Raw genomic sequence first — 12,517 nt, 5'->3', positions numbered from 1 at the left:
ATCCGTTCAATTTTGTCTATAATTTAATATTTTATTGTGTACTAATTCTGTATTTAATTATTTCTTAATATCTTCATTCCGTATCCTATCCATAATCGTATGTACTGTAATAGTCCTTAAAAATATCATTTGTGAGAAAGAAATTACTGAGAATGTACGTTTGGAGCATAACATTGTATGATAATGAAACCAGAACAGAAGATAATCGAAGAATTTGAGATGTAGTGCTACAGAAGAACGTTGAAAGTTAGGTGGACTTACAAGAGAAGGAAAAAAAGGTTCGCCGGCCGTTGTGGCCGAGCGGTTCTAGGCACTTCAGTCCGAAACCACGATGCTGCTGCTGCTACGGTCGCAGGTTTGGACCCTGCCTCGGGCATGAATGTGTGTGATGTCCTTAGGTTAGTTAGGTTTAAGTAGTTCTAAATCTAGGGGACTGATGACCTCAGATGTTAAGTAACATAGTGCTTAGAGCCATTTGAATTTGAAAGAAAGGTTCGTAGCAGAATTGGCGAGGAAAGAAATATGTGGATAATACTGACAAGAATAAGGGACAGGATCGTAGAACATTAGTCAAGACATTAGGAAATAAATTCGGACTGGGCGGCTGGTCCTGGCGGAGGTTCGAGTTCTCCCTCGGGCTTGCGTGTGTGTGTTGGTGCTTAGGATAATTTAGGTTTAGTGGTGTGTAAGCTTAGGGACTGATGACCTCATCAGTTAAGTCCTATAAGATTTCACATACATTTTAAATAAATTCAGTGGTACTACAGGGAAATGTAGAGTGTGAAAATTGTAGAGGAAGTCATAGATTGGAATAATCGAGAAAAAAAATTGTGGACGTAGGTTACAAGTGCTACTTTGAGATAGCGAGGTTGGCACTGGAGAGGAATTCGTTGCGATCGGAATCAAACGAGTCAGAAGCCAGATGATTCAAAAAACAAAAAACCAGAAAAACAAAAAGGAGAAAAGCTGCCAGGATTTTTAAATTTCGATACTTGCTGCTAAGATATTTATAAAATTGATACTCGCTCCAAAATGTTTTCTTTAATCTTACCGGATCTTTTCCTCTAAAAGTCATAATTTTCGCTTTATTGTGTGACATTTTAAAATTATAATATTTACATAGGTTAGAGAAAAGTATATAGATTTCTGTAACTGTGTTTCATTTACAGAATTTTATATGAATAATGGTGAATTAAATTACAGAAATACTGTTTGAAGAGATTATTTGATCTCGAATACTAAGATACTAGAAGGTGTCTGTTTAGCGAAGAGACGACGCGTGTCCGAGTAGCTCTGAAAACGTATCATCAACTTAAGTTAACACTATCTCCTTAGGTGTGGCCGTTTCCTCACTTGGTAACAGAAAGGTTACAAAAATATCGTGGCGAAAGAAACGTGATATGTGGATACATTATATTAGTGAATCAAAGATGTGATACTGTTCACGTTTCTGTTGACGTACACAGCCAGTTGTCATCACGCTTACATTAAGGCAAATAATGTTACTTGCATTTGTCGCGCATCATGCTACGGTTGCTCCTAACAATTGCGCGGTCTGGAAACGGGTGTGGTCTGACCGTTACGGGCACTCACAGGAGCGCAAAAGAGCTGAAATTTAGCCTGGGAGACAGTAAGCCTGTGATGAAATTGAACTATCAGACGTCAAGGTTGCTACGTGACAGTATGTTTCACTGTCAAGGGGCACCCCCTAAAATGCGTGACAGGGTCTGTGGATGTGTCGTAGCCTCAATACCGTTACGGGAAGCAGCACGGCGGAAGGAGAAAGCGACTAGCGCAGGGGAATCCTATCTCAGCTCGAGCACCGCTTCTGCCCCTGTATTTAAACATACTGCCACCGGACAGATAACGCAGACAACACCGCTGCTTGGGACGGTAGCTGACGTTTGTTGACATCGACCCTGTGTGTGCACAGCTCAACCACGATGAGAAGCTTTATAACTTCCGTTCTTCTCGCCCTGGTCGCCATCGTGGCTATTACATCTGCTGCTCCAGGTAACCACTTGCACAGTGACAAGTGCGTTATCATCATAGAAACGCTTTACAAAGTACCTGTAATTAGTTTACAACATTTCGAGTCGTTCTTCCAGTGCATTTTATTCCGGCATTCGAATATCTAGCTATTAGTTTAATGTGGCCGTTACAATTAAAAGAGCTACGTCCGCATACTCCCAGATATTTATTGGGTTAAATCTTTACGAGTGGTCAGGATAACTAGAGTCTCATATTTACATTAGACTTGGTACAGCAACAGGATATTCTTGCAGGTATAGTTCATTTTGATAACAGTGCATAACTACTTGAAGATGAAACTATGAAACGCCCAGAAATCGGCTGTAAATAAATAAACAGTGAAACAAACTGAGGGAAAAATCGATATGATAAAAGCGTTTTCGGACAACAAACTATAGTTGAATCACCGGGATTGCTGTCAACACAGGTGGCCACTCGGCACAACTTGTCACCTTTTCCTGTCAACTAACAAAAACGGTAATTAAAAACTCCTGTAAACAATAACTGAGGAAACCTGTGCTGAAATATAGGACAGCAACTGGGATTCTATTACGGCTACCGGTGATGACAAAAGTAGTTCAGATGGTAACTTGCGGGAGCATACAAAAACTAGAATATGGAACACAATTTATACAAGATGTTGGTCGTAGAAGGTATGTTGAGGCAAAAAGATTGGTGCATAAGAGGAAGAAACAAAAAACAACTTGAAATCAGTTAAAAGGGTGATTATTTCGGAATTAAATAATAAGAGGAAAACATAAATTAATTGAAAATATGATCTTAGATTTGGATATTATACACATATAGTTAACAGTTAAAAAATGGTGCTCTCTTTGCTGTTGATAACTGTCACAATTCGTTGTATTTATGGGGGTATTCACAGGCTCATAGAAGGATTGACGATCGAAAAATTACGTAGTTGTTGGTTCGTTCCGGACGTTAGCCACGTAGAAAAGCAAGTTGGATAATTGTATTTTCCTTGCTTCGGTGGATTTGTGGATTCTTTTACGCAGGTAGCACGCTCAATAGAAGTTACAGAAGGAAATATGCAAAAACGTAGCGATAAAATGGCAGGTATTTTGGTTGTTAAAAGTGAATTTCACTTTTCGAGTGTGTGGTGGTAACAGTACTACGTACTTATTTGTATTTTAAAGACTGCATTCGACTTAATGACATGTAACGTAATAAAATGAAATTTGCTACTATATGATTGCACGTAAATACGACTTAAGTAACTGTATAAGTCTTACGAATGACTGCTTGTGGCAGGAAACTGTTGCTAAAGTAATTACCTGCACGTGTTGACTGCAATGGTTATTATACTTCTTTGGAAGTTGGCTGTTTTCTCCAGTAACTCTGATGTCTATGCTATGCTCCGCTAGGAACCATGATGATCAGAAATGTCTCCCAGAATTCTTCTGGTGTGGAGCTATTTAGATTGACATATTCATTACGACGGAAAGAATTTGCATTCACTTCTATCGGTGAACGTGTCGCAAGTTATTCTTCGAACACGACAAACGTCCAGTGAATTTTTCTTTTTTCTTCTTCCATCGCTATTATGTTGTGCAAACTGTTACTGCATGTATTTATTACTGGCGGTGCTAGCCGTTCCATCCTGCCTCGGGTTCTCCCAGCAAACTTCTTCCTCTTATGTTAATATCTTTTGAGGAACGGAAGTGTGATTCGCTTATCTGTCGTTTGTTTCATTTTATCTATCCTCTGTCTTCTCCATTGTCATACACTATAGAATAAATTTCTTTGATTTTTTAAAAACTGTGTTAAAATATGAAATTATACGGCCGAATCTTTCTGCCATATTTACAGTCTGCTACAAGTTTCAGAGTGATGGATTTTTATCACAGCACATAAGATATACCCCGTATATTACGATGTAGAGCTAAGAAAAATAGTAGAGAACGTCTTGCCAATAGAAAAATATTACATTCATTTACGGATTACATTCTTACACTTAGCCAGATAAATGAGAATATCGGAGAGATGAAAGTACCTTCTTGATATAAACTGTAGAACAGTTTTGAATCACGTTAACCGTGCTAACTTGTGGATCGCTGTGCAGATAAGGGTACTTCTCTTTTACGGTTGATAATTGTAATGAAGAACATGTCCACTGATTCAGAAGTGTAAACGTACCCCGGATTAGAGATTTAGAAATTGCGTTTGTGTAGGTGTAAGACTCAGTGCAATACGTCCCTAGCATAGCCAAAGTATTAAGGAAATAACGGCAGGAGAATAGGAAATTACACATAATTACGTAGTAAGTCTGCTTTACTTTGAAGATCAGGAAATAATAGATGACAATGAGGGATCTTTACAAAGAGCCACTCATGATCTTCAACTATAGAGCACAATCTTAGTATGCTAAACGAAACGAGTAAAGCCATGGTCTTTAAAGGCACAGAACACATTAAATGCAAAATAAAATTCAAAACAAGAACCAAAAGCTTACTAAAAGGTTGTTTGTTTCTTTTAACACTAGTTACTCACTATTGATTACAATAACATCGGAATAACTCCAAAAAAGAGAGAAAGAAGAGGGAGAACATCTGAGCAACCTCCGTGTTCTCGACTGAGCTCTATTGCTGGCATATTTTTGTGCTGGTAAACTTCAATAACGAATGGAAGAGCTTAATACGGAAAGACTGAAAGTAGGACCAATAAAAATTATAATAACACTTAAATCATGTATAATAAACCATTGAACAGAAAATAGAACAAATTAGCAATGAAATCATAGTACCAATTGATTAGCATTTGTAACCAGCGCAGTTGCAGAGAGCGAGCGAAGGGAGAGCAAAGTAAATGAAAAGTCTAGGAAAAAATGTCTTGAAGTGCATCAGCTAAAGAAGCAAACTTTTTCAAAAAAGTTACCGATGGAGAGTTGCATGGTGGGAATTACAAGGAAAGGCAAAAAAGGAAACAAATGGACCAGCAATAGACTGAAGTCATAGGCGTAATCATGTGTCTAAAGAAAGTGGAATGGAGGTGTGTGGCACACGCAGAAAGGCGAATGCGTGGCAAGTGGACCAAGGATGGATTCCAAACGAGAGGTAGAGAACCAACAACTATGTAGCGGAAGGTGTGTGGTTGACAGAGAATATGCAGGAGCAACAAGGCTGTGTGTGACAGAATGTATAGAAAAGTCTGGAAGAGGAATTGATCTAGTATTTGAGGTCAAACGGCTGATGACGATAAGACGCTAATGTAGGTTAAGCTGTAGTTCAAGATGTGGTGTCCAAATTCTGCATGTCGTACTCCACATAACCACGGGAACCATTTCCCAACACTTGGCATTTTACTGCTGTTATCACAGAATCTTATCACCCCTAGTTTATTGTTTAATCGCTTTATCTTCAGAATTCTTCTTTATAACCGGATGTCACAAGTTTCTATTCTCACCGTGTCCACTTTTCTCTTCCATACAACGCTGCACTTCAGACCAGGGTTGTGAGACGGATGTTGACGTTGTATACCAACACTGAACACTTTAATACATCGTAACAACAATGTTAAAAACAAACGATCGATCTTCAATGTTGGAAAAAAAAGACCAGGATACTTCGTGCTACTTTCAATGTTTTTTCATTTAAAGAAATGTATTCTGAGTGTGTTTCATATCAGCATCTGTGTAATGGTTAAAGAAATAGAAATAGCATTTGGAAGAAAAAGTTACATGATTAAGGTTCGGTTACAGTTGCTTATAATTCTTTTGAGTGGTACTATTTTCCATTAATTTTCAAACATATACCTGATTCTCTAATGTTTGGCTGTTTTTTGTTTCAATGGAACATTCAGAATATTTATTCATACATTATATCAATGTAATAAATGTGATTTGATTGTAATATAATTCCAATAGCACATTCAAAACTCGACAGGCATCTTTAGTTTTCGATACATCCAATATATGTCAAATAGGCACCTTCGGCTGTGCAATATTCGAATTATGGATTGCACAATACAAAACAGTAAAAGAAAAATAATTTACAACTGAAACAGAAAAGGATCTACCGTCATAGTTCAGTTATTACTTAAAAGATCGCCTTCGAGATCTTTGACAACAGCCATTAGAAAGCATGGAAATCTTATCATCGGCACTGACAATGCTAAACTACAAAAAATTGCACTCCAGTATTTCAGCTGTATAGTTACACCGTCAGCTTCTGGAAGACTGTTCTCAAAGGCAGGATATGCCTTCTGTGAACAACACAATAGCACTTCTCTCATAAATGTTATATTCAATTATATTAACGGTCTGTGGACAAAAGTTGTAGCATGTGCAAAGTTGATATTGATGTACTGATTGATATTAGATATATTTACACGTCTCTTTTTACTCCATTCTCTACACAAATTCATCTTGTATCATTGACGTTAAAATTATCTATATATTGTGGTAACAGCAATCGATGTTTGGACGCCGATGATGAAATTTAAATCAACTTCGATACTTGCAAACATCGCCATCTCCACCCGAGACAAGCACTTTCAGAAAAGGTCATTCCCCCTTCCCCCCTCCCCAACTCTACCACTGTCCCCACACACATAAGTATATATACAATGTTAATAAGGTCCTCTTATTCAGAAATGGTTTTCTTACAACTGCCAGAAGGCATTTTACATTCTCTCTATTTTGGTCATGGTCTGTTATTTTGGTGCCCAAAAAGTGGAAGTAATCTATTATTTTAACTGCGTTAGTTCCTAAATTTAATTCGCTCATCATTAACAGACTTAATTGCACACAAAATAAGTTTTGCTTTATTTCTGTTGTTATTAATAGCATAACCTCTTTTCAAGACGCTATCCTTTCCGTTTGACTGATTTCCCAAATGCTTTTCCGTCTCTGACAGAATTACATCACCGGAGAACTTCATCGTTCTTATTTCTTCTAACTGGCCATTAATTCTAATCCTGAATTTGTCCTTGGATTACTTTACAGTTTGCTCAATGTACAGTTCGAATAACAGCGTGACAGGGTACAACCATACTTCACTCCCTTCGCAACAAATGCTTCCAATTTACGTCCTTCGGCTCTTACAATTGCAGCCTGGTTTCTGAACAAGTTATACATAACCTTTTGTTCCTTGTGCTTTATTCCTACAATTTAGGAATCTGAAAGGATGCATTTCTGTCAATAGTGATTAGTGACACGATTAATGTTTAACCAATAAACTGATACGGTATAGATATTGTGTACATACTTGACCAGCTGTCAGATTTAAGTTAAGTGCTTTGTTTGTTTATTACAGCGACAGGTGAGGATGGTCACGGCGACCGCCACGTGCGTGCCACGTGTGACCTGCTGAGCGCCTTCGGCGTAGGGGACTCTCCCTGCGCCGCCCGCTGCATCGCCATGCGAAAAGGCTTCAGGGGCGGCTACTGCGATAAGGGCGTCTGCCACTGCCGCAAGTAGTCCGCCGCCCTTCCAACAACAGTGCTGTCATCGAGGACGTTTCATCATTAAATGTACATAATCTTCATACGTGAATGCCATTGATTATTCTTTTCATTGTATCTGGTGGATTTTCATTAAATATTTCACTGTAAGATGTTACTCTCTCCAAGTGTGCGTAACACCTGTAGAAATCCTGCCTTTACAAAAGAGGTAGTTCCGGTAATCCTCCAAACCTGACGGGTAATTCTTATCATGATTAAAATACTTGTTATGAAATACAAGGTTAGTCACCATTTGTTTTCCCATTTTTGCCCACTGCGAGACTGTTCTGTTTCCTATGACCTTAACTTCGGCTTACGTTACATTTCAAGATTCTTTACTATTTCTTTTTGTCCTTTGCTATGTCGATGTTTCAAGGTATAGGTATAGCAACGAATTCAGGAAACAAGATTACCTACTTACGCCCAAATAGGAACTCAGTTGCAGGCAGCAGACTAGCCAAAAATTTACTACAAATTCTCGGAACCCACATTCATCTCTACCACGAAGAATGAGTCAAAAAACCACCTTCTCACCGCTTCGAGATAGGTTTTTTTACAGTTATTGGTGTCCTCAACCCTGTAGCACTTCTTTAATGTTCAAAGGTGATCACAAAATTTCTGCCGTTTGTATCCAAAACTCATTTCACTGTGATGTGATTTGGTGGCAGTGTCATAGGATGATAACCGACTTCTCTTCAGTACTCGACGTCGTGTGAGTGTCTACATATGTAAAATGTCTTGTATGTCTTGTTGCATTTGAGGCTGCAGGCGTTCGATAAGGATTCCATTTTTTCACGCAGAAGATTTTTATATGTTTAAGGTCTGTGGAACATGTTACCCTTCAGGCAGTTGGTCACCATACTTCTCTACTTGCTCCTTTGTCATAGGTAGTCGCTAATGTGATGAGGCTCCATCTGGAGTAAGGGGTTGGTGGCCCCCTGACGGTATTGCAAGCTATTAAGCTGCGTAGTGCCAGAGAATTTCTGTTTGGTCTTTCATGATCATTAAACCACGCAATCAACTACATTCAACACAGTCATGACAGTCACTGCAGTTAAGGTACAATGCCTACATTGCATGAAGTTGATTTGTATTTGCGATATTCAAAATTACCGCTGAAGACACCCATGATGAATTTACGTCCTTGGATTCCTACGAACGCTACATGTAAAACCATTTAAGTATCGCACAGGTCAAAGATAAGAGACAACAGAAACAGAAAACACGCGCAGGTTGAGCAAAATGTGTTCCTCGCAAGTACTTTAGTTCAAGTATGCTTAAAATATCTCAGAGGCATATTTGTACTGTTTCTACGAAGACAGCAATACTACACGGTGCAAAGGATTGTACTTAGTGACGTGTTTTCAGTCGGGATGAGTAAGTTTCATGGCTCTGTTTGTTCCATTCCAAAGCAGAATAGAGAGAAGTGCTGCATGAGTCTAACACGTTCTTCTTTTTTTTATCGCATTGTGAATTAAAATGGTAATGAACTGCACATCTTATCATTAGAATACTGCATTCAAAACTAACAATTTATAAGCTTAGAGGTGAGAAAAACAAGGTGGAGGACTCCTAGTGAAAAAAAGAGATGTTCGCACCTGAAGAAGAATGCCAATCTGATGGGAATTATTGCTGACTGAGTAGGAAATCTGCAGAGGAAGGTAACTTGTGTTAAGGTTCACCAAATGGTGCAAATGGCTCTAAGCACTATGGGACTTAACGTCTGAGGTCATTAGTCCCCTAGACTTAAAACTACTTAAACCTAACTAACCTAAGGACACCACACACATCCGTGCCCGAGGCAGGATTCGAACCTGCGACCGTAGCAGCCTCGAGCTTCCGGACTGATGCGCCTAGAACCGCTCGACCACAACGGCCGGCCGGAAGTTCACCCTGATACATTTATAACACCAACTGATGAGCCCAAAGGCTACTTGCAACCGCTTCTCGTTGGCGTTTCGTCTAGAAGCCAGGGCACTGCAGTGTCTGTTATACGTAATTTACAATAAGTTGTGAACGATTGTTCTACACTTATTGGTATTATAGTGTTAGATAATACTGCGTAATGTATTCGATAAACTCTTTCTCTAACTAGGTCGGAAGATTGGCATGTAAGGGTAAAACAATAGAAAATATGCAAGAAGCATTGTTTCGTTCACACAAATAACTTACAATTACCCCATGCTCTTCGAAAGAAATTAAGAATATAATTCACTCTTCCCTCAAAACCAAAAACTATCATGGTGTTGATAATATCTCAAGTAAAGTACAAAACTCTTGTTCTTCACATACATGCAATGTTTTTAGTGACGAATGCACCACTCACTATCAGTTGGGATTTTACCAGACAGACTGAAATATGCTACTGCCACACTTGTTTGCGAGAAAAGCAGGAAGTCAGATGTTAACAGTTAGCGAACAACCTCACTACTTACCTCCTTCACGTATGTACTGGAACAAATTATGCATCTAAGAATGGTAACACACCTATCTCAAGATAACATGCTTAGCCTCAGTTTGCGTTTCAGAAGTGTTTTTCCATGGTGTTTTCCAATTCACAAATAAGGTTATACAAAATTCGAATGACAAAACATTGCCAACTGGTATCTTCTGTGACTTACCAAAGCGCGGTTCAGTGTATCCTCCTAGAGAAGTACAGATATTATGGTATTAGACAGTTTGCTGGTAACTGGGTTTCACACCCTATGTAACTACAAAGGATGCAGAGTATTGCATCAAGGATCTCAGTGAGTGTACACAATGAAACGGTATCTTCAGAATGGGAAATAATCACTCTAGCTGCACCCCAGGGACGGATATTGTGTTCGCTCTTCTCCTTATATATATACCATCTTCCATCATGTATCCAAGAAGCAGAAATAGTTCTCTTTGCTTAAGATACAAGTATTATAATTACCCCTAGTAGTGCATTTTCAACACCAGAAAAGCAAATGTTTTCTTGAAAATTAATATCTGATTCTCTGGAAATGGACTGTCACTGAACTGACGTAAAATACAATACATATAGTTCAGTACTGCACAAAGGCCGACCAGCCATTAGGAACAAAGCATGGCTGTAAACCAATAACTCAAATAGAATATTCTAAATTCTGAGGTGTTCATATTGATAAGAACGGGAACTGGACGTGACGTGTTACAGATCATCGAAAAAGTCTTAGCTCTGCATCATGTGCGATATGATAAAATCAGATTTTGGAGATTAAAATGTCAAATAGTTGACTTACTTTTTCTATTTTCATTCACTGATATATTGTGGCATCATATTGTGGGGTAATTCTGAGGAAACAAATGTGTAGTAAGTATGATGTGTGCTGTTCAACCTACAACCTCTTGTACTCAATTCCTTAAAGACTCGGCATGCTGAAAACACTTTCATAGCACGTTTACCATTTATTGTCTTATGAAGACTGTCAACAATCAATCACAATAGCATTACTAAATATAATACTTGGAGGAATGATTTACATTATCCACGTGTGTGTGTGTGTGTGTGTGTGTGTGTGTGTGTGTGAAAGAGAGAGAGAGAGAGAGTATGTGTGTTTATTTTAGAGAGAGGCACAGTGAAAAAACGTCATTACACTTAAAACATTGTCCGTGTGTGTGTGTGTGTGTGTGTGTGTGTGTGTGTGTGTGTGTGTGTGAGTGAGTGTGCGTGTTGTGTGTTTATATTAGAGAAGCGGACACTGAACAAACGTAGTTAAACTGATACCATTGTTTGTATATTAAGAAGCACTGCCGGCCGCGGTGGTCTAGCGGTTCTAGGCGCGCAGTCCGGAACCGCGCGACTGCTACGGTCGCAGTTTCGAATCCTGCCTCGGGCATGGATGTGTGTGATGTCCTTAGGTTAGTTAGGTTTAAGTAGTTCTAAGTTCTAGGGGACTGATGACCACAGTAGTTAAGTCCCATAGTGCTCACAGCCATTTGAACCAAGAAGCACTCTTAAGTAATCATGTAAATAAGTAGTCAGCATGCTGCCATATTTTCCACGGAGACAATGTGCCATAATTTATTGTAAAACTTTTACGTTGCTGTCACAGCAAGAGGTCGAAATTACGAGCCACAAAACATGTAGATAACTATTTAAAGAACCTAGGGAGGAACAGAAAGTTGATGCAAGAAGCTAAGGAGAAATTAGCATTAGCGACATTGTTATTCAGTGTTAAACTTGGCAACAACATTTCGCTTTTGGTCTACACTGTTAATAGAGTACAGCATAACAGAAAACATAATAAAGCTATATTTTTAAGCGCTTTCCGGCGTATAATTTTGGTTGAAAATCTCTGACATTCAGGTAATGTCAAATACCTGGTTCTATGGTAATAATAAAATGTAACGTTTTGTCGATAGAATTATTATTATTAGTTTACATTTTCAATTTTTCATGAGCTATCACTGCGCCACAATGAGGCGAATGTGACAGAGATTACAAAATGGTGAAGAATATAATAGCGATCGCCTGACAAATGAAAACACTGTTGTTAGGTCATCATTTCGTATATTACAGTAGCTAGAAAAGTTCAGAGATCATTACGTCTCATCGTGAAAGATGAAGTAGTGAAATTATGTGACGAAGAAACGTAAAGGACTGGCAGCTTACTCTGTAGGTAAATATGTGTAACATATTGTACGTTACTAGGCGAACTGATCCATTGCTGTTCCATTACACTGTTTCTGATAAATCATTGGAAACACCAGTAGCAGTGAAACACAAAGGAATAACCGCCTTGAGAAACCTAAAGTGGAACGGCCACGTAAAAATAATCTTAAGAAAAGGACAACTGCATCTACACCTGTATTCCTCAAGTCGCCTTTTGCGATGTGACTAAGGCAACTTTATTTGCCACTCTCATCCCCCCCCCCCCCCCCCCTCCCCCGGCTGCCCATTTGCTCTTTCCAGACGCGAATATCCCGCTGGAAAAACAAGTTTTGACAAGCCTGTGTGTGAGCTTCAGTCTTCCTAATTTTATCTTTTTGGCATTTTCGCGAGACGTCCGTAGAGTAAGCAACT

General features: G+C 38.9%; 1 protein-coding gene across 1 annotated transcript; it reads left to right on the top strand.

The window, feature by feature from the left end:
- Window positions 1–1,943: 1,943 nt before the first annotated feature.
- On the top strand, window positions 1,944–7,465 carry LOC124594033 (defensin-like). Its single transcript, XM_047132384.1, has 2 exons — window positions 1,944–2,013; window positions 7,302–7,465. The coding sequence occupies exons 1-2, from the start codon at window positions 1,944–1,946 to the stop codon at window positions 7,463–7,465; spliced, it is 234 nt and encodes a 77-aa protein (XP_046988340.1).
- The last annotated feature ends 5,052 nt before the right edge of the window (window positions 7,466–12,517 follow it).

The sequence above is a fragment of the Schistocerca americana genome, chromosome 2, assembly GCF_021461395.2.
Source record: "Schistocerca americana isolate TAMUIC-IGC-003095 chromosome 2, iqSchAmer2.1, whole genome shotgun sequence".
Classification (NCBI taxonomy): Eukaryota; Metazoa; Arthropoda; class Insecta; order Orthoptera; family Acrididae; genus Schistocerca; species Schistocerca americana.
Note: the sequence above shows the minus strand (reverse complement) of the source record. Positions and strands in the feature narration are given on the sequence as shown.

Excerpts from the sequence above, each read along its gene's own strand:
- LOC124594033 (XM_047132384.1), top strand. The coding sequence starts at position 1,944 with ATGAGAAGCTTTATAACTTCCGTTCTTCTCGCCCTGGTCGCCATCGTG. Across the intron at positions 2,014-7,301 it reads TATTACATCTGCTGCTCCAG|CGACAGGTGAGGATGGTCAC; the intron begins GTAACCACTTGC and ends TGTTTATTACAG.